This window comes from Emydura macquarii, unplaced genomic scaffold, assembly GCF_026122565.2.
Source record: "Emydura macquarii macquarii isolate MOO-44397 ecotype Brisbane River unplaced genomic scaffold, CSIRO-AGI_Emac_v2 contig_3603, whole genome shotgun sequence".
NCBI classification, from domain to species: Eukaryota; Metazoa; Chordata; order Testudines; family Chelidae; genus Emydura; species Emydura macquarii.
This window is the reverse complement of record NW_027133740.1, coordinates 779814-804067: the sequence shown is the minus strand read 5'-3', so window position 1 is coordinate 804067 and position 24254 is coordinate 779814. Positions and strand designations below refer to the sequence as shown.

At 60.2% G+C, this 24254-nt stretch overlaps 1 protein-coding gene across 1 annotated transcript; it reads right to left on the bottom strand.

The window, feature by feature from the left end:
• Window positions 1-2028: 2028 nt before the first annotated feature.
• LOC137145590 (major facilitator superfamily domain-containing protein 8-like) lies at window positions 2029-23958 on the bottom strand. Its single transcript, XM_067536431.1, has 13 exons — window positions 23390-23958; window positions 16790-16975; window positions 15868-15930; window positions 15626-15745; window positions 15011-15090; window positions 14554-14878; window positions 11597-11670; window positions 10914-10997; window positions 8657-8786; window positions 8199-8321; window positions 5945-6075; window positions 5699-5840; window positions 2029-3671 (listed from the first exon to the last, which is right to left on the bottom strand). Exons 1-12 carry the CDS (start codon window positions 23463-23465, stop codon window positions 5754-5756), a joined length of 1479 nt encoding a protein of 492 aa, XP_067392532.1. The 5' UTR covers window positions 23466-23958; the 3' UTR covers window positions 2029-3671; window positions 5699-5753.
• Between the last annotated feature and the right edge of the window lie 296 nt (window positions 23959-24254).

Sequence of the window (24254 nt, the reverse complement as noted above, 5' to 3'; positions counted from 1 at the left end):
GTCGAAGCTCCCGGCCCTGCTAGCCAAGCGAGTCACTCCCAACCACGGGCCTGGCCAGGGCGGGACAGAGCCTCCAGGTTGGAGAGCAGCAGGCCCAGGCTGGGAGGGAGCCGGGCACAGGGATGGGGCGAGGCGCTGGGCCCGGGTTGGGCGGCTGCTCTGCACCGTGCAGACGAAAGCAGCCTCTGTAAGGGGCAGGGAGAGGAGGGCTCAGCCCGGCCCATGATGCCCACACGGAGCAGGTGGGAGCTCAGGCCACGTGCTGGGGGGTGTCTTGCTCTCCTAACCGCTCACCCTTCCCCTCGGGGCTCGCTGCCCCCTTGGTCTGCTCGGGGCCAGCACTGGTGGCTCTGGACGGTTGCCCCCGTGCACAGGGTGTGGGGCAAAGCCCAGCTCTGAGCACCCCACGGCCAGGAGGAGGCTCCCCAGAGGAGGAGGCACCTGCTGGCTGCACTGGTTTGGGGCTGGGGTCCCGGAGATGCCCCCGCGCCATGGCTCTGCGTAGCCAGGGCCCTGGTCCCAGCAGAGGGGCCGTGTGTGTGTGGGGGGGGGGGAGGAGGCGGGAGAGTGCTCAGCTGCGGGGAGAACAGGGAGGGGCTGGTCTGCCCTCCGAGATGGTGATTGAAATGAACGGAAAGTGCAGGTTACGTCCGAATGAATTAAGCACGAGCGGACGGGAGCTGGGCTGAGCCGTCCCTGCGTTTGGCAGCTGTGCCGCGGGGTGACCCCGCCGTGAACCCAACTCGCGCAGGCCGCGCATCTGAATCCTCCCACGCCACCCGGCCTCCTCCCCGCGCAGGACACCCCGGCCGTCAGGGCAAGACCCCGCAACCTCCCCCTCCCTGGTCCTCCCTCACACGGGACGCTCCGGCCCACAGCACCAGGCGCTCTGATCCGCCTGCGTGGGACGTCCCAGCTGTCAGGGGTAGACACTCTGCGGCTGCATCTTCAATGCACCAGCCATCCGGCACCAGGCTCGACGGCTTGTAAGACAATTCATCTACATCACCGCGTCCTCAGCCGACATTTCCACCTCCCTCCATGTCATGGGGACGCAGTGCCCAGTACACAGCCCTGGGGGCCCGGGCCAGCCGCCCCCCCATGCTAAGGACCGGCCATTCGTTCCCCCCAGCTCTGCCCCTTGGGAGGGACGTTAGCCACGGCCAGTGGCGGGTTGCTGAACTCCTGGGCATGGGTGTCTCTGGGTCAGATGCACCGGCATGGGGGAGTGAAGCCCGGTTCGCCCTGGCATCCAGGCTGCCCCAGCCCCTGCACCTCCATGTCTCTGTCAATGCCCCTGGGCCACTCGGCTCGGGCAGAACCCACAGCCCTGAGCCACTGGGCCCCCAGTCACCCACCCATGAAGGCACCAAGCTGACTGCGTGAGGCACAGGAGGGATACCAGCCCCTTCCCGGCCCCTGCCACCATGAGCAGGGGCCCTCGCCGCACAGCGCCCCCTCTGCCCGCAGGCAGCACTGCAGGAGCAGCATGCACGGCCCTGCCCTGCATCCCCAGCCCACACAAGGGAGCCTGTTCCCCGGCTGGGTCGGGCGCTTCTCCAGCCCCTTCTCCGGTGCAGCCCTGGGGGTCTCGCTCTGCCCCCTGCAGGCCAGGCTGGCAGGGTCCAAGGCTGCTGGGTGGGGGGGCTCCTATGCCAAGCCCACCTGGCCGCAGCTGGGCAACGACGGGTTAAACCGGCGCCAGCTCCATTTGGGATTTAAGGGGGAGGAAGGAGCAAGCGCCACGGCTGAACTTTTGACCCCGCGGCTCTAGAACCAGATGCCAAGTGCTCGGCCGCCCCACGGCCCTGCCACCGAGCCCCGAGCCGTGCACGTCACCCACTGTCAGCCCCCCTCCCCCTGCCCAATTAGCCAACTTTCCGGTTTACTGGCTGGCCACCGGGTGACTCGACCTGGCACTTGCTTCATTCCTCCCCCCCAAACCCCCGCTATCAGGGCTATATTTAGCAACCGCACGGGTTGGATGCCAGGTCAGAGCCTCAGACGAGTGTGAACGGGAGGGCACGGGGAGGGGCGCCCCAGCTGGGAGAGCAGCCCCCTAGCCGGGTTAACCTTTGCGCCCCGGCTCCATGCCGCTGGCTGCTTCGCTCTGCCAGTGCCCCCAACCCTGGCCTGCACCCCCTGCTAATCCAGCCCGGGGATCCCCCGCTCTGCCAGTGCCCCCAACCCTGGCCTGCAGCTCCCCCCAGGCCGGCAGGGAGTAAAACCGGCCCCAGCCCCCACATATGGGGACCACAGCCCTGACACGCATTGGGGACAGGAGCCCACAAGCCAGGGGCAGACAGACCCAGCCAGGGGGTTCCACAGCCACCCCCTGGATTAAAATGCCACAGCTGGGGTCCCGTGGGAGGTGCGCACACACCCCTCCGGCTGCACCGCCGCTCAGATTTGGCCCAGCAGCCCCTCTGTCTGGCAGGACGAGTGACAGTGTCCGTGTGCCAGCGCATGGCTCTCGGCGAAGCGACGTGCCAGGGTAGCACTCCCCCCGGCCGGGTTGAAATACAGGCTAAAAGGCGGCCTGTGCGCGTGGAGGGTGCGTGTCAGGGGCAACCACGGGCGTTTTTAATTTAAATAAGAGACATCCCTTATACCCCCCACCTCCTTCACCAAAAGACCCCAGCCCCCTCCCAGCTCAGAGCACACTGCCCTGCCCCAGACATGCACCCTACGCCCTTCAGCCTCGGGGGGGGGTTATTACTGAAGCTGCGCCTGGCCCGCCCCAGGCTCTGGTCCAGCCCAGCAGAGCCTGTGCCCATGCCTGTGATGCCCCGCGCATGGTGCAGGTCTGTCTCCCCTGGTGCCGCTGACTCCCCTCCCTGGCAGAACGAATCTGCACACCAGCCTTTGCCCCTCGCTGGGGTTTATTCTTTCTTCCACACACCCGTTACAGATGGAGACAGGGAGAGCCCAGCCCCCAGCAGGGCCTTCATCCCAGCAGACGCGCTCAGCCTCCACCCTGAGCCCCATGGAAGGGCAGCGTGGGGACTGGGCAACACCCAGGGTGGGGGCAGAGGCGAGCAGTTTTATCGCCCTTGCTTTCCCTTTGACGCCACGAGCCAGGATCTTCCACCTGGGCTGGCAGCCCCCCCTCTTCTTGAGGGTGCAGCTCCTCCAGTGAAGGGCACGGGGCCAGAAACAAAGGCCTGCCCCACTGCTGAGCCCCCTGCATCCTGCCCCATCCAAACTGCTCTGTGTCTACCAGAGATCCAGCATGCTTCAGCTGCTGCAGGCCAGGTGCATCTCCCTCTTCCACCCCCCAACCCCCCCTTTGGGATTTCAACCTTCCTCTTCCCCGCTGCCCCAGAGAGCAGTCAGCTGGTGCCCATCAGGGCATGGGGGTGGGAAAGGAAGGCTGGGCCGTCTGGGGGCAGGGGGCCAGTAGCAAAGGAATGCCAGTCCTTGGAGGGAGGAGAGGCAGGGCGAGGGCCAGCCCCGGGTGGTAGGGAGTGCCAGTCCAGGTGGGGAATAAGCACCAATGCAGACGGGCAGGGGCGTGGGCTCATCCGTGCTGACAGTCCCGCTGTGCTAAACTTCGTTCTGCAGCAGGCCGTGAACTCAGGTCCTGCTCCCTGGTGCCCTGCCCAGAAAGGGAGCGGCCAGATGGTGACAGGAGGTGACACACGAGCCCTCGGTGCCAGCCAGTGCAGTACCTGCATGGGAGAGAAGCGGGGAGTCAGGGGCCTCTGTCCTCCCACACCACCGGGAGATCCTGAGCGCACTGGGCGAGCCCTGCAGAACGCTGCCCAGCACCAAGGCTGGATGGGGCCTATCTCCCAGCACAGGGCGGGACCCTTGGGGGCATTCACTAGTGATGCTGTCCAGTGTCAAAGGGGAGCAGGGTGCAGAAGGGAAGATGGGCTCTCCCAGCTCGTGGGGAGGGGAAGTCTGGTCCATGCAGGGCAAAGGCAAACATAGGAATCGCCAGGTCCAGCGTCCTGTCTGCGCCAGTGATCAGTGCCAGCTGCTTCAGAGGCAGGTGGAAGAGCCCTGCAATAGCAGATTAGGATAATCTGCCCCACACAAAGCAACTGAATTAAGCCTTAATGCCCAAGATATTATCACCCATCCAGCCCTCTACTACTCTTTGTCAGCATTAACTATTAGAACTGGGGATTTTGTGGGTCCATAGGAGCATCCAATCCCTCTTTGAATATGCCTAAATGCTAGGCCTCACCAACTTCCTGTGGCAGGGAGTTCCACAGTCTAATCCAGTCATTTTATCGACTGTCATCAGGGCCCCTTTTATCCGTCTCCTTTCTAAGGTAACAATCCCAATTTTCTTCGCTCTCTTCACCCACCCATCTCACACTCACCCCCCTGTCTGAGATGGGCTGACACAATATTCTCCGTGTGATTCACTAGCCCATTCCTTATGCATCCTAACTGCTCGTTTGCTTTTTTAACCCCAGCTGCACATTGAGCAGAGGTCTCCACTGAGCTGGCCAGGGCCTTTACCTGAGTAGATGTTGTTACGTTAGAACCCGGAAAGGCGGCCGAGGAGTTCAGTTTCCCCCCTCCAGCGTGCATGACTTTGTATTTATCAATGCTGAACCTCTGCCCCTTGCATTGCCCTTTCCTCCGCCCGGGTTAGGGCTCTCTGAAGTTCTGCACAGCCCCCTCTAGGTCGGACTAACCTAAATAACCGTGTGGCCGCTGCACGTTTTGCCACCTCACAACCCATCTCTCTCCCCTAGTTAAACAGCAGTCCCAGACTGGACTAGGACGGAATCCCCCTCCCCCCCCCGTTCACATTGACCTAGATTCTCACACGTATTGGCTCCGAACTCCCACTGATTTCAATGGAAACCTAAACGTCTTTGAGGATCTGGGCCTTCCCGCCAAGCTGAAAATTCACCGTTTATTCCTATTCTTTGAGTTCTGTCGCTTGGCCCGTTTTTGATCCATGACAGAACCTGCTCACTCACCTTCTGAGGCTTAGCTTTTTTCAGAGCCTCTTGTGAAGGGCCTTGTCAAAGGCCCGGTGGAAGGCTAAATATATCGTGTTAACTGGTTCTCCTTTAAGCACTATTTTACTGACACACACACAGAATTCCAGGTGGTTTATTATTCTACCTTTCAATGATTGTTTCAACCATTGTACCACGGGCTGTAATTCCTCAGAGCACCCTAGAATCTTTTCTAAATATAGGACCACCAGACGCTGCCCTCCAGCCCTCTGGAACAGCAGCTGGTTTTAATGAGCGGCTACGGTTTTGCTAGCAACGCAACCGCTGCTTATCTGAGCTCCCTCAGCAATGGTGGTTGTACGCACCAGTGTGTTTGCACGGCGCTAGGGGGCTTGGAAAGGGCAGGTGAGGTGGTGGTGGTGGTTTGCAGGTTAACTAGCTCCCAGTGGGAGTGGGGAGAAAGTCATGGGGATGGGCTATCTTAGAGACCCAGCCTGGAAGGTGGAGGGCAGAGGTAAGGTTGTTTGTGGCAAGTGCATCCATATTCTGCCATGAAAGCATCTAATAAAAAGAACCAGCGTCTCTGACTATCACAGCCCCTCTGACTATCACAGCGCCTGGCGGATAAACAGCTCAGAGCACCCCCCGGCGCCAAGCAGCAGGACTGCAGAGCCCCGCAGGCAGGAGCTGCTGGTCTTCCCCAGGCACCTCGGTGTGTGCTTGACCCAGGGCTGTTTGGCCATCGGGCCTACGGGCTCGGCCGCGCTCACCTTGGTGGCTTTGACCCGTGCAGTCCTTCTGGGTGCAGCGTGGAGGGGTGGGAGGTCACGAGCGCTGCTCCTCCTGGGACGATCCCGGCCCATAGCCCCTGGGCAGCTCCACCAGGTAAGTGTACGAGAGCCCGACCATGACCTACGGGAGCAGAAGAGCCATCAGCATGGGGTCCGCGGTGCCGGAGCCCCGGCTCTGCCAGGATGGGGAAGGGGAGGGGACGGGAGGCTACCCCGGGTACTCACCATCAGCAGGCTCAGCAGGCCCATCATCACCCCCAGCATGACATAGAGGTTTTCGGTCAGTCCTCCAGCCCACAGGGGCCCCAGGATGGTGGCCACTCCCCCCACTGACCGCCGCAGGCCCTGGCTGAAGCCTACAGCCCGGGAAGAACACAAAGGGTTAATGCAGCCCAGCTCGGCAGCTGGCGGCCGCCAGGAGGGTCAGGTCTTGGAGCAGACACAGAAGGGTCCCTCTGAGTCCCCCCAGCTCATTACACCCGGGGAAGGGGGGCACCGGCCTGCACCCCGAGGCAGGCGTGCTCCGTTCACACTAGAAGCCTCTCCACAGGTGGGGACAGGGCTGTTCGAGGGGTGGGGAAGCCGGACCGCTAACGTGGCGCCACGGCAACAGATAACGGCCATCTCGGAGCCCAGGAGGCTGCCTGGGTGTTAGGCCGTATCCCGCCAACCAAAGGGGCAGAGAGAACGGCATCCTGAGGCCTCGGGACTGGTGGGCCAGCCCAGCACGACTACAGAGAAAGAGAGTGGAAGAGAGGGGAAAGAAGGGGAGAAACAACACCCCCTCTTCCCTCCACCCCCTAAAACAAAGTCACCCGCCACATGGGGTCCAGACGCTTTTCTGCACGGGCCCCAGAAGCAGAGCAGTGGTCTCTGCAGTCCAGCATCCTTGCCTCCCCGGCATGCTGGACCATGGCGCTGGCCCGTCACTGGAGCGCCCCTTCCCCAAGCGGTGCCCAGCCCCTCGCCCCCGGATGGCGTACAACACTTCCTCCGTGTACGCGGATGGGCCTGGGACTCGGGGGCCTTGTTTCTGGCTCAAATCCGGGAGAGGGGAGGAACCAAAGACGAATGGTTTAGAAAACCTGAGAAAGTCTAGAGAAAAGGGGGGGCCTGATACCAGGTTTCACATACGTTCAGGGCTGGTATAAAGAGGACGGCGATCGATTGCGCTCCCCGTCCACGGATACAGGACAAGGAGTAATGAGGCTGATCTGCAGGTGCTCACTGCAAACACCCCTGGTTTTGCAGACGATGCCAAACGGAGCCTGCCCCAAACACACCGACTTGAACAGCTCTTGCCGCTAGTTCCCATTGCATCCCCGGGGCAGGATCTAAGGGGCCTACGCAGCACGGCGAGGAGAAGCCAAGTGCTGAGCGTGGCCCGCTCTCCCCTAGAGGAGAGGATGATGGCGGTACGGCCTGGAGACCGCAGTGCTGGAGGGAGTGCGCGTGGAAGCCCGGAGGCTGTGTTTGGGGGAGAGGGACCCTGGAGACGCATGGTCTGGAACCTGTTGAAGGCATGCAAAGCAGCTCCATGCGACTCCCCCCGGGGGATGGACGTCACAGCCAGGTGGCACCTGGAGCAAGAGCTGCCCCAAGAACAGTCTGGAGTCCTGATTCAGCAAGCAGGGCAGCCTCTTTTGAATACTATTTGTCATGGGCCAGGGCCCCAGGGTGCTAGGTGCTGCAGACAGAACAGAGAGAGAGAGTCCCTATTATGGTAGCTTTTTTTTTTTTTTTTTTTTTAAATCTTTTGCCCGGCTCTGCTTGGGCCGGGGGTTTCCTGGAAAGAAACCAGCAGAGCTGCCCATGAATGCAACCTAGAAATGTAACCACCAGCTGGTGCTGGGGAGGGGACAGCCTCTGCCTCACTATGGACCTGATCCAGACCCCACTGGGAGGCCTTGGAGAGCCCCCCACTCGGGTCCTAGCCAGTGAGCTCCGTGACACAGGGCAGAGCTCTGCAGAACGGTCTCCCTCCAAAGCACAGCCGGCCACACTTGACCCTCAGATCCTTCTGCAGCCTTCGCCCCGTGCCTGGTTTTGCACCCTCCTCTGCACGGGTCATGCCCGGCCCAAGCCCCTTCCCAGTCTTGCTACCCTCGGTTTTCCTTAGGGTGAAGCCAGGACCTTCGCACAGAACTCCAGGCACGAGTGAGCCAGGCACAACGGGGGAGGAAAAGCCCCCCACCACCCCAGGCAGGGGGTGGGAGGTGCAGACCTCACCGAGATCACGTGTGTGTTGTATGACACACATATCTAGGCTGCCCATCACTGTGGTACCTGGGCTTGGAGGGAGAAGGGGCGGGCAGGCAGGCTTCTGCATTCTGGGGACGTCTCACCTAGTCCCAGACCAGACAGTGACAGGGGCCTGAAGGGGGGGTACGGGGCTCTGAGCCCCCCACTCTCTCTCAGGCTGGGTAGGAAGCGGACACCATACCCCGGCTCCAGGCAACGACCCCTTGCTGAGGCTCACCTTGTGTTCTCTCTGCTGTGACCTTGGAGAAGAGAGAGACCTGCGAGACGGCCACGAAGGGGAGCCCCAAGACCTGCAGGAAAACCCCGACCACCAGCTCGGCCAGCAGGACAGGAAAGCTTCCTGCGGGCAGCAAAGCAGACATGGCGGAGGAGGATGTGCCAGGCGTGCAAAGAGCCCCAGACGCTGGCCAGTGAGCTGGGCAGTTCAAATCAGGGCCTGTGCCTGTTCTTGCCCGGTAGACGGGCAAGCCCCTGCCACCCCCTCCACCACCCAGCCCCTGCTGGGCAGCCTTAGCCAGACAAGGGGCCCGGGAAAGCGCGGCAGAGCCATGCCAGGGCTCTGCCCCCCACCCAGCCCCCTGCCAAGGGATGGCCCTCGGATGGGAATGGAGGGAAGAGAGGCACCCGAGATCCCGGCAGGACAGGTGCCCAGGCAGGGCGGGGGCCGTCAGTTACCTTGGGGCCGTGCCAGGAAGAGCAGGCACCAGACACAAGCCACGTTGCAGATGACCAGCCCGAGCACCAGAATCACACGGTCGGGGAGGCGGCTGCTGAGGCAGCGCACCAGGAAGAAGCCGCAGATCACCTGGGGAAGTGGGGGGAGAGGAGCTGGGTTATTGCACAGCCCCCCCAGGCCTCGGTCCGGGTGCAAAGACCAGTCAGAAGGGGGCCCTTCCTCTGCTGGGGGAGCCAATCAGAGTCAGGGGTGGCCCAGCGTAGGGGCCTGGAGGGACCGGGGGCGGGGGGGGGGGAGTGAGCCCCACATAGGGCCTCTCACAGCCTAGCAGTGTCCTGGGCCCATCCACCACCCGGCCCCCAGCGCTGGGCAGATGAGCACACAGACAGACTGTAAGGTGAGGGGGGGATCATCTAGTCTGACCTCCTGCACAATGCAGGCCACAGACCCTCACCCCCCACTCCCGTAATAGACCCCTAAGCTAGGACTGAGTTACTGAAGTCCTCAAATCATGGTTTAAAGACGTCAAGGTACAGAGAATCCACCAGCAAGTGAGCCGTGCCCCATGCCGCAGAGGAAGGTGAAAACCCCCTGAGCCTTTGCCAGTCTGCCCTGGGGGGAAATTCCTTCCCAACCCCAAGTATGGCAACCAGCTAACCCCTAAGCATGTGGGCAGGACTCACCAGCCAGACACCCAAGAAAGAACTCTCTGTAGTAAATCAGAACCTCCCCATCAAATGTCCCATCGCAGGCCACTGGCATATTTACCACTAGTAGTCAAAGATCAGTTAATTACCAAACTAGGCTGTCCCATCACACCATCCCCTCCATAAACTTATCAAGCTCAGGCTTGAAGCCAGCGAGATGTTTTGCCCCCACCGCTCCCCTTGGAAGGCTGTTCCAGAACCTCACTCTTCTGATGGTTAGAAACCTGCATCTAATTTCAAGTCTAAACTTGCTGATGGCCAGTTTATATCCACTTGTTCTTGTGTCCACATTGGTGCTGAACTTAAATAATTCCTCTCCCTCCTTGGTACGTATCCCTCAGCCGTATTTATAGCCAGCAATCGTCTCTCCCCTCAGCCTTCCTTTGGGCAGGCTAAACAAGCCAAGCTCTTCTGAGTCTCCTCTCATAAGGCAGGTTTTCCATTCCTGGGATCATCCGAGTCTCCCTTCTCTGCAGTTCTTCCCGTTCAAATTCATCTTCCTTAATACATGCCCTGTATTCACCCATCAGAGGAGTCACCGCTTGCCAGGGCTCTGCAGTCTGCCCTCCCCACTCATGCTCTCAGCATCACCGCTTGCCCTTTGCCTGGCTAACAGGCAGCTCACGCCCTGGCGCAGGTGCCAGGCAGGCTCCAGGAAACGGCCCATGCCAGGCAGACCCGTGCAGCGTGGCAGGGCCAGGCCACAGGTGCTCTGCCAGCGGGGCATGAGGTTTCCCCAGGTGCTCGCACCAGCCTGCAGCCCACCCAAACACAGAGACAGCTGGCAAAGATGCCCCCCTCTGCGTGCTGCTGGAGCAAGGGCAGAGGAAACATTCCATGCCAGTCACACCTGGCACATTGAGCACCGCGGCACTGGCATCCTTTGGGCACTCTCCCCTCCCTGCATGCTAGCACCAGGACAGCCAGCGGGCAGGTGCAAAGGGCATTTCAGCCCCATCCAGGCAGGCGGAGCAGCACAAAACCCCATCCGCACCAACGCTCCCAGGGCTGCAACAGGACGCCTGCAAGGGGGCAGCGTTTCCCAGAGACGGGGAGCGCAGACGCAGCTGTGGGCTGTGCAGAAGAGGCCTGGCTGGAAGGGACGCCAGCATTACTCGCCTCCCTCCCTGCCTGGGCTGGACAGGGGAGATGGGGGCTGGAGGGATAACTCAGAGCAGGGCTTGGCTTAGTGATGAATGGGGGAAGGGGCACTGAATCTGGTTCTCGGCTTAGACCACCCTCTACTCTGGCTGTGCACACGTCTAAAGCCTGGGCAGAGAACAAGAAAGTCCTGCAAATACCTGACGGGTGCCAAGGAGGGAGAAGAGGCAAGAGGGGGGTGGGCAGGTCACCAGGAAGGCCGGGGCGAGGGTGTCAGATCTCCATATATCACAAGGCCCGGGCCGTGCGCACACCGTGGGATGGAAGCCCGCCACGTGGTGTATTTGAAACGAGGCTGCCCCAGGCCACGTCTGGCGGGGGCCTCTGCCATGGCCCGCACGCTCCCTATCCCCATCCGTGCAGACGCCAGCGTCGGGGTCTCACCTACCTCGATGCCGCACAGGAAGTACATGATGCTGTTCTCCAGCTCCCCGAAGCTGAGGTAGCGCTGGGTGATAGGGGTCACCATGGTCTAGAGACGGACACAGACAGGTGGGGAAAGCAACCTAGAGTCGTGCCTCTGGGTGGGCAGGGCAGGGCCCACCCTCCATCCACAGCTGTGAGGAGCCCCTCTGGGTGGGATGGGCAGGTACAGACCCTCACCCGCAGGGCGTCCCCTCCCTGCTCTGCCCCAGATGTTATCCCCCGTTGGAGGGCTCCTCTGACCAGTGCATTGGTCTCTGCTCCCGCTTGTCTCCCCTGAGCTGAAGGTAACCTGGGGTGTGACCCAGAGGTAACCCACATTCTGGGCTTCCCCTTATCCTGCTCCACAAGCAGATCTCGGCACAGGGAGAGATCCCCAGCACTCTCTGGGTGCCAGGTGAGAGGAGAATCCCACCCCACCCCACCCGGGCTCTGGTAGAGGCCAGAGCACTACATGGAGGGAAGAGGAGATCCTGTTTCCCCACCCACCCACCCACCCACACCCAGAACCCAAGAAGGCTGGACAGGAGACGCCCCACGAGCCCACGGCTGTGACAGGAGCTGGCGTCTCCGACATGGGGAAGCCCCACCCCCATCCGGGTGGGAGTGGAATGGAGCGAAGTTCCCCTCACGCCCCCGGCTAGTCACCTCCAAGGCGGTCTGGTTGAAGAGGGTGATGAACTGGGCAGTGAGCAGGACCACCACTTCCTCCCGCAGGTACTCTGCAATGACAGCACGGGGACGTCAGGGGCTGCCAGGGAGGGGGGCGCTACCCCTGCCAGCCCGCCCGCCCGGTCTCCCACTGGGGGCAGAGGCAGGGCAGACATTGGCTTACTGACCTGTTACGTCGGGCGGCCAGGTGACAGGGAAGGGCGGGGTGACGAGCAAAGCGCCAGGACGGGGAGGGTGCTGGGGAACCTCGGTAGCACCAGGGTTTGCATGCTCAAACTATGCCCCTGCACCGCCCTCTGCCAAGCAGAGCCCAGCCCCCTCAACACAGCTCAGGCAGGGAAAGGGGATGCCGCTGGAGCCAGACGCCCTCCCGACACGCTGGGCAAGGGAGCCAGCCAGGAGAGTCGGATCCTTCTCTGGTCCTGAACTCCCTCTGCAGCAGAGCCACATTCTCCACTGACTACTGGGGATTGGCTCCCGATGGACACGAGTGTGAGCCCAAGGGGGCCTTGCCCCCCTCCACAGTCAGAGCCCAGCCTTCCTGGAGCGCTAGCTGGAGAGTCCAGGCCTGCTTTCCCACGTGGCTGGCACCGCATCCAACTCCCTCTCCCGCAAGCCCTTCCGCAGCCTGCCAGGCCAGGGAGCCCTCTGGATGCTCAACACCCAAAGAGCTCCCTGCCAGTTCCTACGCTGCCGTTTGGGGGGCGGGGGCCCAACCCACGACAGCCCCACAGCGTCGTGATTGTTTGTCTGCAGCCGCCAGGCTGGCGTGGCGAGGCACAGACAGTTCATCAGCCCTGCGCCACCCGCTGCCGCCTCCACCACTCCCCACCAAGCCAGTTAAGCCTTCACGATGCACCAGGCAAGGACACAGTGACATGCCAGGCTGCCTGCTTCATTCAGTGCAATGGGGTGGGAGGGAGGCATAGGGCAGGAGGCAGCTGATGCAAGGGGTCCACTCACTGCACCCCACCCGCTCTGTGCAGAGACAGGCCGCACCACTGTAACTGCAGGGTGAGTCCAGGGGCTTCAAAGGATTCACTCCAGTAAAGCTGAATTGGTCCCATAAGGCTCCAGTGCACAAGACCCTGCCTCGTGACACCGAGAGCCCCCCACACTCCCCGGGCTGAGCATATGAGCAAAGGGGGGCTCTGAGAAGGATAATACAGGAGAGGCCTGGCCCCGAATGGGCAGGGAGAAGACTGGAGACCCAGAGGGTGATGCAGGATCTTTGAGTTAAAACAGGCTCCCAAACTAATCCCTCCCTCAATGCCTTGGAAGCAAGAAGCCAATCCAGACAGCAATGCCAGGCCTGAGATGGGGCAGGCCTGCGTGCCCTCCACTCCCCAGTCCAAGAGAGGACATGGGCAGGGCTTTTACCCACAGCTCCCCTTCCCACAGAGACCCTGCCCCGAAGGTCTCCTGGGATGGAGATTTCCATGGCAACAGATGTTTGGTCCCGACCTGGTTGCCGGGCACGGCGAGTGTCATCCCCCCACGTCCCAGCAGCTAGCCAGCCGCCGGGCAGCCAGGCACATACTGAGACTGGAAAGCCTCCAGCGTCATGGGATTGGTGGGTCTCCATTCCCACGCACCACAGCGGCTCCTTCCACAGGCACAGGATGCAAAAAAAGCGGCTCGGCTTTTGAACGGTCGGTGGAGTCTGGCCTAAGCTTCCACCCACCCTCGTGATGCTCTCCACACCTCCAAGCACAAGGAGGTCTCCTGATACCTGCTAGCCCAGCATCGTCTGCCGGCCGCACTCTTTGCTCTAACATGACCCGCCCTCCAGAGTTGCCCTAGAAGGCAGACACCCAGCATCCCGCCACGCTCCCGCGGGCTCCCTGTGCTGCTGATGGATTGGCCGGGGCTTTAGCGCTGCTCCCGTGGACTGTGGCTGCTTGTTCATCAAGATTCCTCTCCCGGCCCAGCCCCAGGGCAGGCTGATCAACCTCCGTGGGGCTGCAGTTCAGGTCTTGAAAGGAAATGTTTGGACTCAGCCATTCCTCTCCCTTTCCCCTCAGCTTTTGGCCTCCTGTTGTGCTCCTAGGGACCATAAATCTTCGACAGCTCCAACCTGGGGCCAGGTAGCCTCTGTGCTGGGTTTTGGGGAACCTGTTGCTCACCTTTCCCCTACAAGCTCTGACGCCCCGATTAGGGACAGCACAGCTGGCCTTGTGGTTAAAGCACTGGAGTAGGACTGCAGGGCTGGGGGTTCAGTTTGCTCTGCCGGACTCTGGGTGGGGAAGGATCCTGCTTCGACTGAAGGCCATGTCAAGTGGAACCACGCCCTTCGTCTCTCTGGGCCCCTGCTCCCTCGATAAAATAGGGATAATCCAGCCCAAAGTGTCCCTAGCCTCCGTTTGCCAGAAGCTGGGAGTAGACAACAGGGGATGAACCACTCGATGATGGCCTGTTCTGTTCATTCCCTCTAAAGCACCTGGCATTGGCCACTGTGAGAAGACAGGACACTGGGATAGATAGACCCTTGGTCTGACCCAGTCTGGCCATTGTTAAATTCCCAGCTTCACCCTTTGTGTCCGTCTTGACTGTATGTTCCTTGGGGCAGGGACTGTCTCTCCGTAGGTGTGTGCCCCACACCCAGCGATAGGATGCCTGACCTCGGTTGGGTTCTCCAGGTGCTACTGGAATAAATACTAATAATTTAAGTCCCTACTTTTGACATTCAGGCTCCACAGTTCCCGCACCTTCCACACCTCTGCTTGGCAACCGTGGGCAGGCCCGTCACGCGGCCTGCACAGGCGCTTTGCTCTGGGTGCATGGTACACGAGCTGCAGGGGTAAGTATAGCTGGCACATCCACATCCGAGTGCTGGCGGACGCACACAGACCCAAGCACTGCCCAGGCCAGAATGGGGGCATGCACGGCTGGCTGGGCTGCAGGTTATGGGGCGGGGTGGGGGGAGCGCTCACCTCGCATGGCGCTGAAGTTCTGGAACGGGCTCTTCTCCTTTTCTCTGCCCTCCTCCTCGGCCAAGTGTCCGTTGGGCACATAGCGGTACTCATCCCCCACGGGGGGCTCGGCGGGCACCCGCTGGGCAGGGGCACTGGTGCCATAGCTGCTGCGCTCAACTGCCACTGCCTCCTGGCTAGCGTCCCGCGGTACCAACGGTTCCTCCTCCTCCTCCTCCTCCTGGGACGCCGCCACCCCTCGCTGCGGATGGGGCAAGGGCTGCAGGTCGTAGTACATCGCCACGACAACAAACTGGAGCAGGATCCAGAGCAGGCACATGAAGAGCTGCACAGACAGACGGAGACACCTGAGAACCCAGAATCACATCCCCACCCCCCACCAGGGAACTCGGGGCTCTCACTGGCTGGGAGCATCGCCCTGCGAAGCCAGCGGCCGAGCTCCGGCCAGAATACTCACCCCAGGGGAGGTGAATTTGTTGACCTCAAAGGGTCCCAGCCGGAAGTTACAGAGCCGCAGGAAGAGGTTACAGGCGGGTCCTGAGCACAGAGAGACGGCAGGTCAGACTTGGGCACCAGGAGGAGAACCAGAAGCTGAGGAGGGTGGGACGGGCGCGCCCCTCACTGCCACACGGCCCCACCCTCTGCGGTGGGAGAGGCAAAAAACGGGCTCCATGAAGGAGACGGCGGGGTCCCTCACGCCCTCGCCAGGCTCCGCCAGCCACCCCCGCTGCCTCAGGCAGCAGCCTCTCTGCCACGCACTGGGGATCCTTTGACACACGGCGCTTCTGAGAGGCAGCACCGCCCCGGCCTGGCACCGCACCCATCCCAACCTGAGAAACACCAGTCATTCCCTGGTGCCCACCCTCCGGTATCACAGCACGCCGTCAGGGGCAAACTGTGCCCAGAAGCGGCCCCTTTCCACAGCCAAGGGGGCCAAGAGCCCGGTGTGGGGGACAGGGGCCTCCTGAACACAGACTGTGTCGGGAAAGCTCATGCCCACCACTCCCCCCCATGCGGAGCTCCTGCTGCCCCGGCCCCTCGGGGCAGGGGAGGGCTGTCAGGGGTGCCTTACCGATCAGCAGCCCGACCTGCCGGCATGCCATCACCGCAGCAAACACGGTGGCGCGCTCCTGTGAGGGGGTGGAGCGGGTGAGATAGCCAAAGATGGAGGCGCCTGCTCCGGTCCCAACACCTGCCAGAGACAAGGGGCAAGAAATGGGGCATGCTCTGAAAGCTCCTGGCACGAGTGCCTGGATCTGGAACCCCCCAGCCTAGATCCACACTGCCCCCAACTCCCCCACCAGCAGCTCTTACCTGCCACCAGCCGGCTGCCCAGCAGGAGCCACTTGGAGACACCCATAAAATACATGAAATTCCCTGCAATTGGGGGGACAAAAAAACCACAAGTAACAGAGACAGGAACATGCAAAGTAACGGCCAGCCACGGCTGGGCCAGGCAGGAATGGAGTGGGGCTAGCCGAGAGGCAGGCCTCTTGGTGTGTGGGGCATTGCTGTCCCCTGCTGGCTATAGCCAACCCCACGTACACCTGTAAGGGTCTCATCCCATGGGGGCAGGGAAAGAGTCCATCAGAACCCCAGGCAGGGGGAGAGATGTGGGGAGCGAAGGTCCCGGCTTCCGTGCCCCCGTGTTGCAGGCAGGAGGGTTACTTGTGATCCTGCTCTGAAAAGGGTCCCCGCGTTAAAACGGCATTGCCGGCTCCACACTCGCCGACCCAGCGACACCAGCCACCTGTGGAGCAGAGCTGGTGGGCTGAAGCAAATGGGTGCTTTGCCAGCTGCCAGCGCGGCAGGCTCCCCCTGCGATGTTAGAATAGATCCAGGCTGCCGGGTCTCCGCCAGCCACAGAGGATCTGCCGGCTGAACTATGCACCCTGGGGATTCCCGAGGCCCCACCGCCATCAGTGCAGTTGTCACCGAGAGCAAGATCGGACCCTGCGACTGGAGCTTGGTTAACAATGAACTTATCCGATGCCAGGGCCGGACTGGACGCCAGCTCCTGGACGCCTAGGAGGAGATGGTGCTCGGTACCTCTGTAAATCAGGGCCTCGGGGGCCTGCATTTAGAGTCTGGTGATGCACTTTAGGCCACACGTTTGACCCCTTGCAATAAGTGGGGCTAGCCCTGCCCTCCCAGGGACACAGCGCCACGCTGGACTCTTCTCAGCCGCGAAGCGTCCCGGCAGCCGTTCCCAGCCGGCCTCGCTCCGCTCACTCACCTGCTATCTCAAACACGTTGGCAAAGAGGATGATGGCTTTGGTGCGCTGGGTCCGATCAGACCAGTGCCCGAAGAGGGGCCCCGCAAGCAGGCCGCTGAGGCTGAAGGCAGAGATGCCCAGGCCCAGGAAGTAAGGCTCGGCATGGAGCGTCTGCAGGTAGGCCCAGATCGTGGGCAGAATCACCGCTAACGGGGAGCAGAGAGACAGACAGTCAGTCAGTCAGTCAGGGACCCTCCACCAGGGAGCTCAAACAGGTCCTGCCAGACCAGCCCAAACCGGTGCTTGGCCTCGTCCTGAATCCACGCTCCTGCCTCCCTGGGGCAAACTGACAGTCCACCACGGCCTTGGCTCAGCGGGAGACCCTCCCTGGCTGGGCTTGGTTGGCCTTCGACAAAGGGCAAAGGTCTGCGGGTGCCCTAGGCCTGCCAGCCAGGCTTCCGGCCATTGTGACCGCTGCATCGCCATTGCTGACCCATTGCTCAGGAGGGGGAAACGCCAGCCACGCCATTGCCACCCCCACCTCTGAGCGCCCGTGGGATGGAGGCAGCAGCAGCTTCTCAGCTCCAGGCATTGCAGGATGGAGACAGAGAGACTCCATGAAGCTCAGTAAGGGCCCGGGACCAAAGTCCTCAGACTCCCCCCGCCCCCAGCCCCCTGCCCTTCCCCCCGCCCCTTCCATCGCCTTCTTCAAGCAGAGGTTTGCTGCTGGATCTGTGACAAGAAGCCTGCGACCCTTTCCCGTAGCTATCCGGACCCCGCAAGGACGCAGTGCTCATTAGGAGCTCTCTCTGGGCAGTCGCCGTAGGACGGCCAACGAGAACACTGCCATTTCGTCTGCGAAGGCGGTCGGCTCGGTGGCCGGTCTCACGTCACGTAGGAGGAAGGGCTGCGGGCCTGTGCCGAGACAGTTCCAGTTTCCCTTGGGCACCCTCCCCGCGAGTCCTGGAGGAGCACGGCTGTCGGGAGGGTGGTGCAGTGGCGTACCTTGGGTCTCCGGCGCCCGGGGGCTAATACTGGTATTTGCACCCCACTCCCGTCGGTGGCAGCAGCGGAGGCAGGGGAGGAGGTCTGTGGGTCCGTTTCCCGCTCGCCCCCACTGCCCCCAGCTGTGGAGGCAGCAGGTGCGGGGGCAGTGGCGTACCGCGGGGGCCATGCCGCCATGCGCCAGCCTGTGGGGGGCACCAGCCGGTTCTTCCTCCTCGGAGCCACCCCCCACCGACATCTGTGGCGGGGAGCGGGAGTGACAGGGGCCGGGCAGATGCCCCCGGGGCCCCCTACCTGGCCTCTGTGCAGCCGGGATCCCCCCAGTTCTCTGCTTGTGCCCAGCACCGGGGCAAGGAGACAAAGGGCTGGGTCAGCATGGCCTCCAGGGATGTGAGCGGGAGGGGGGGTTCCTCTGGAGAGGGTCTGGCCAGCACCCCCCCTCAGGCTGCCCCCCCCCCCCCGGGCATGCCACTGGGGTGGTGACAGAGGCCGTCTCTGCGGTGTCAGAGCTTAGCCCCTGGAGAGCCTGAGGCCAAGGCCAGGAGCTGGAATGGGCTCTGCTGTCAGACAGGGAGCAGCGCAGCACTCGAAAACCAGGGACAATGTTTCTCCAACATCCCCACCACCCTCCAGCCCCCATCACAGCACCGCAGGCCCTGCAACTCGGCAGCAACTCCTCACTCCCGCCTTCCCTCCCTAGTTCATGATTTACCCTGGCTGCCCCAGGAGACACACTCCTTCTCAAGGTTCTGTTGCCGCTCTTTGAGACCTCCCTGCCATCTGCTCTTCGGGAGCTGAGGTTTGCAGCTTCCCACGCACTGACAGAGCCCCACCGTTCCTCACACCCTGCTCCCCTTTGGTGGGATTCAATCTCCCGGCCCCACCCTCAACAGCCAGGGAGACTTGCTCCGTCACCATTTTTAAATGTAACCTGAAGATTGACATTGTCACCAGGTCTGGGCTTCCCCCAGGATGAACTGGGAACCGCTGAACTGGACATGACCTGCTCCAGCAAGGTCCCCCAGACTGGGTGGTTCCACTAAAGGACACACACTGTGATAAGCTCACGCCAACAATTCGGTTTAAATTCTATGGGCACATTGCCATTTCGGAGGGATTCCACGAGCCTGGACTGTACAGGGTGGAATTGGGCCAACAACAAAAAAAGAGTTTTAAATTTCGACCCTCTGATCACAAACCTGGCTCCCCTCCGACGTTGAAGAGCCCCAGTTTCAGGACCCCATGTGTTAAAATTGGATCAACAGGAACAATTGGTTCTCCAACCTCAGACTTCTCTGAAGGAGGTTCAAATCCACTTAGAAGGCAGGAATCTCTCTCACATTGCACCTGCATGTGCTCCCTTGATTGGAACTAGCCATAAGGGGTCGGGATGAATGAGTAAAAACGGGGCAAGGGGCCAACCACATAAATAGAGTAAAAAGGGAATGAAGTGATTGGCTTGCACCTGAGGGAGCAGGAGTTTCTTTAATTGATGCTGCAAATACGGAAGTTCTAGCTAATAAACTGTCCTATGCCACAGAAAACACAGGGAAGATGGGAACCCCATTAACAGCATCTTTGAAACAGTGAAGTGAGGAACAGCAGTTAATAGGTAAAGTATTTCCTGGGTGGGAAGGACTCATGGGAAGAAATGAAGGGTTAATGATGTCTGGGGTACAGTCCCTCCAAAATAATGTCTCATTGGCTTCAGCGTGTGAGCAAGCTCAGGCTCTCACCCAGAACATAATCACGGGAATGATTCGACAGGACACAGCGGGACAAATTCCCACGGAGGCACTCCACTTGATTCGACACCATGGAATGGAGGAAGAATTAGCCCTCCAGCCCTGGTGGAGATTAGTTAATGCTTCGTACAATCACCACCAGCAGAGCTTGCAGTTATTCCTGATAACTGAGGCAGGCAAGAAAATTAGAGTAATCCACCCAATGGTCCCACTGGGATTAGAGATTGATGAGAACTCAGTCATGTACTCCAGAGACCGTAACACTTGGGCCTGGCAGAAAGATAAGGTGTGGAACACAGTGAGTGTAAAAGGGTGTAGGAGAAAAGAAAGTTTGGGTTACATCTGTGAAGACCAAGCATGGGAGGAACATGATGAATGCTCCTTCCCCCAGCCTGGGACTAAGTATCACTGCTCCTTCAATGTCCTCCAGGAGAGGGAATTGGTTTTTGTCTATACTGGTAAAGCATGTGTGTGAGAGAGAACAAGATGGGATATCGTATTGATTAATGGACACTGGATTCAACCCATGGTATCTTATGTCAATCGCGGTTTCTGTAACGTAACCACCATTGTTAGTTGTGATATTCAGTTGACGGTGCCTATATGGCCTGGACATTTGAATGCCTGCCCGGAGCTAGACAAGGAGGTTTCCCCAGCTCCCTGCCATTAAGAGACAATTAACTCATCCCTCTTTACAAGCTGAGCTGCGAAGGCTCAGAACTTGGGGAGAGATCCAGCACCACAACCAGGAGATCTCTAGGCTGACAGCCACAGTAAAAACACCGGCCATCACTCCTGGTGGGAGACCTTGCTTGGGTGCAGCCCCAGTGCAAGAGATATTTTTAATATCACGCTTCACCCCACCGTGGTGATCGTCAGCTTCCAAATTAGACCAGCAATTGGGCTGGTCATGCTGGTTTGCTGGATTCAGCGACTGATGCGGCAGCTGCAATGGATTGAAGATCAAACCCGGTACCACGGAGTAAGGATGTGATGGGGATACTTGCTCAATGCTAACATCCCATCAACGGGGGAGGGAGGGGGGGGGAATTTGTTACCTGTCAGCTGTGTTCTTGGGGAACCAGGGCGCAAAACCCCTACTGTCTGACTCACCTGAAATCCCACCCCCACCCCGCCTCTGCTTGAACCAGAACTGATCAGAGACGGATTTACCAAAAGCAAAGAAAAGGCAGCAGGAGACACACCTAAATCCCTCTGAACAAGGGTGACAGCATTAAGGCAGCCCCCCTAGCCTCATCTGCATTAAGGATGTAAGAAGGAGGCATCTTGATTAGCACACCGACTGGAGAACAGAAAGCCTCATCTACATCGAAGATGGAACAAGGGAACATCTCTATTAGCATAACCAAGCTTCAAGACAGGAACCGCACTGAACTCAGGGATCAGCGAAGCACAGCATGATGGGAGATCTCTGCTCCAGATGTTAAAGAACCCACATCTGCACACATCCAGCTCAGCAGTTATCAGCCCATTCTAGTTATTGATATCCAAAACACTGAATCTGCCTGATTGCATTGTGAGCTCCCTGGAAGAAACACTGCCCATAGCCAGGAATGATCAGTTCCTATCGTCCAGCATAAACCAAACAACTCTGGTATGCTCCCTTGAGTCACTGTGTACCCATAAACAAACCCAGTGTTCTCCCTTGAACCACTGTTTCTTCCCTGCAAAAAAACCATCCCCTACCCAAGTTCAAACCTCTGTTCTGATGCCTGGATCCAAAAGCTGCATCAGTTCCACTGGGACTTCACCTTTTCCTGACTGATCGCGTGGGGGGCTCTGCCTGTCTCAAGCACTCCGGACCCTAAGCTGAACAGCCTGTCTCCTTTGACCGGTTCAAGCTACACTGAGTGGTGAGACCCCAATCTCTCTCTCCCTCCCTCCTCCCCCCTGGTTAAGCCCACTTTTTCCCTCAGACCTAATTTGATCAATCTCTCTCTCTTTCGCTCTCTCTCTCTTAGTCCAGGTATAACTTTCCAAACCTGACTTTTGTAATCAAACTTGGGCTAGATTTCCCCAATACCCCACCTGAAATCGTGTAATATTGTAACTGGGTTGTTTTTTTTCCTCCCCTTGTACTATTAGTATCATATGTTTGACATACCTGGCAATAAAATAACTTTTATAATCAAGCTGGTTGCCAAACCCTCTCCAAACTTCGTTTACTCCTTCGTGTGCTTGGCTTCCCTATCTTGCTCGACAGCAACGCTTCTCTTACCGAAGCTAAAGATCCCTGTAGTGCCCAAAAATCCTGTCGGGTTTGCTCATCAAGGGGGTTACTGCTAGAACAATTGTAGAGTGAGAGTGGGGATAGCAACGTGCTGAACCTGTGGCATGTAAGGGTGGCAGTGCTGCTGTGCTCCGCCTGTGGAGTCCAGGGGCATATAAGGGTGACAGCTGGAAAGTGATGTTCAACCCAGCCTGCTGAGTTCAGGGACGCATAAGGGGTCATCAGATGAGAGTGCTGATAAACCCGGGTCCGCTCAGACATGCTCTTTTAATCTGTGAATGTGTGTGTGTATGTGTGGGTGTTTCTGAGTCTGGGGCTGGAGGAACCCAGCCCTGGGAAACTCAGGTCCTGCAGAATAGTTCCACTGGGAAGAAAGGAGAAGTAAAGCTCCATATACAAACACAAATAACACAAGCAGTACATTCATGGAATTACAACCGCCCCCCAAGGCAAGTAACCCTAAGAAATGAGCAGACCCCAAGGTGATGGGCAAATCTGGTAACAGGTAGGCTAGGAATTCTCATCCCACTCGACAAACCACTGGCAGATGTAATTCAGCGAGGGGGGCTGAAGGCTGGCACCCAGCAGCAGTGCCTCCTCCAGCCCCACCCTTCCGCTGACCCTGGAGGATGAGTTACAGACTCAGCTCGCAGCTTGTAAAATATTAACCGAGGAAACTGGGAGGCCAGCTCTCCCGCCCCACCACCTGGCTGTGTGAAGCTGGGGGGGGCCCCACAAGACCAACACCAGGCCTAGCAACTCCCAGCAGTTCGGGGAGCACTGGGGAACATCCATCCAAGAGGGGGAAAAATCCAAATGAGGAAAGAACAACGTATCTAAAAATCCACATAGGAACAAACCCACATACCCAGCCAGCCCCACTGCAGGGCCCGCCAGGCTCCCAAACATCTGCCAAGGGCCTGGGTCACAGCTCTCGTCCACCATAGCTCCAGCATCCCAATAACGGCCAGTAGAGTCGCAGGAAACTCCCCGCAACTGAGTTAAGGTGCAGCTCTCTCCTCAACAGCTACTGCAGTGTGCCAACCCCACTGCTCCCCACCAGCTTGTGGGGGGATGAGGGGCACAAGCACCTGGCCCAGAGCACCGCCATTAAAACATTTTCTAGTTTTCTGGGGACCCAGCTGCAGCATAAAGGGTCCAGAATGCAACCCAGAACCAGAGCCCAGTTCTGACACCAACTTGCTGCCTGACTGCAGGCAAGTCACTCCCTCCCCTCGCTGCCTCAATTTCCCCATCTGTGAAATGGTGAGACTGAGACTGACCCGGGTCCCAGAGGTCTATTAACATTCACAAGGCTCAGACACTAGGGCGATGGGGCCAGAGAGGAGCACATTCACAAACCCGCCCTCGGGGACAGAGCTTTCCCCCATGGGACCTAAACCAGCAGGTTTCTCATTCACCCGCAAAACAGGAGGGCATCTCGTGCCCCTCCCTGGCGCATCAGCTCTGCAGGGCCCAGGGGAGCAGGCCCATGTGGGGCCCCAAGGGGAGCAGAGGGGTCTGGAGTCATAGTCACCTCTATGGCTCTAACACAGTGCCAGGCCCGGGCTGGCAGGGCATTGCCTCCCGCCCCCTGCCAGGTGCCCCCCAGCGCTCACCATACTCGATGCCCCCAGAGAGAAAGAGGAGCCCAATGGTGAAGTTGGTCAGTTTCTTCTTCCTCTGATGCTCCATAGAGGCGGCTCCCGCGTCCTCCCCGACACACGGTCCTGGCTCCCTCCCCGTGCGGGGCTCAGAGTTGGGCTGCGGCGTCTCTGCGGCCAGGGGCCATCGCTGCTGCGCACAGCCGGGCTGTCCTGGCCTCTGTCTCCAGCCCTTCCTAGGGGCACATGGCGAGAGACGCCCGGCCCTTCCCGCGGCTTCCCACGCAGCTTTCCCACGGATCCGCTTAACCCTGGGCGGGACGGAACAAGCCCAGCTACCGGCAGCCCGTGCAAAGTACCACCTCCTCCTCCACCCTGCTGCGGGCAGGAGTCGGCCCGGCCCGGCCCGGCGCCGCCCACCCAGGTGACTCCCACGCCGCACGACCCCCAGCCGCGACCCCCGCGTGGAAGCCTTGCCAGCGGGCGGGGGGGGGGGGCTGCTGGGGCCGCTCCTGGTGCAGGGGACGGACGGGAGGCGGAGGGGCGGGGCGGGGCGGGGCGGGGGCAGCCGGGCCGAGGAGCGTCCGAGCTGTTTAATTGCAGTGTTAATGACGGGCCCGGGGCACGGGCGCTGGGTCAGCGTCTGCTGCGCTGCAAATCGGGCTCCCCCCCGCGGAGTTAGCACGACACGACCCACCCCCCCGTCCCTGCAGCAGGCAGCGCGTGGGGCGCGGATCGCTGCTGCCCCGTGGTGTTTGTGTAGGGTCGCTCGCAGTGTCCAGCGGGGGGTGAACCCCCAAGAAGCGGAGCTGGGGGGGCTCCGTCCTGACACCGCTACTGGCGCTGCCGGCAGGTGCAGGGGGGAGAGGGGAGCAGACAG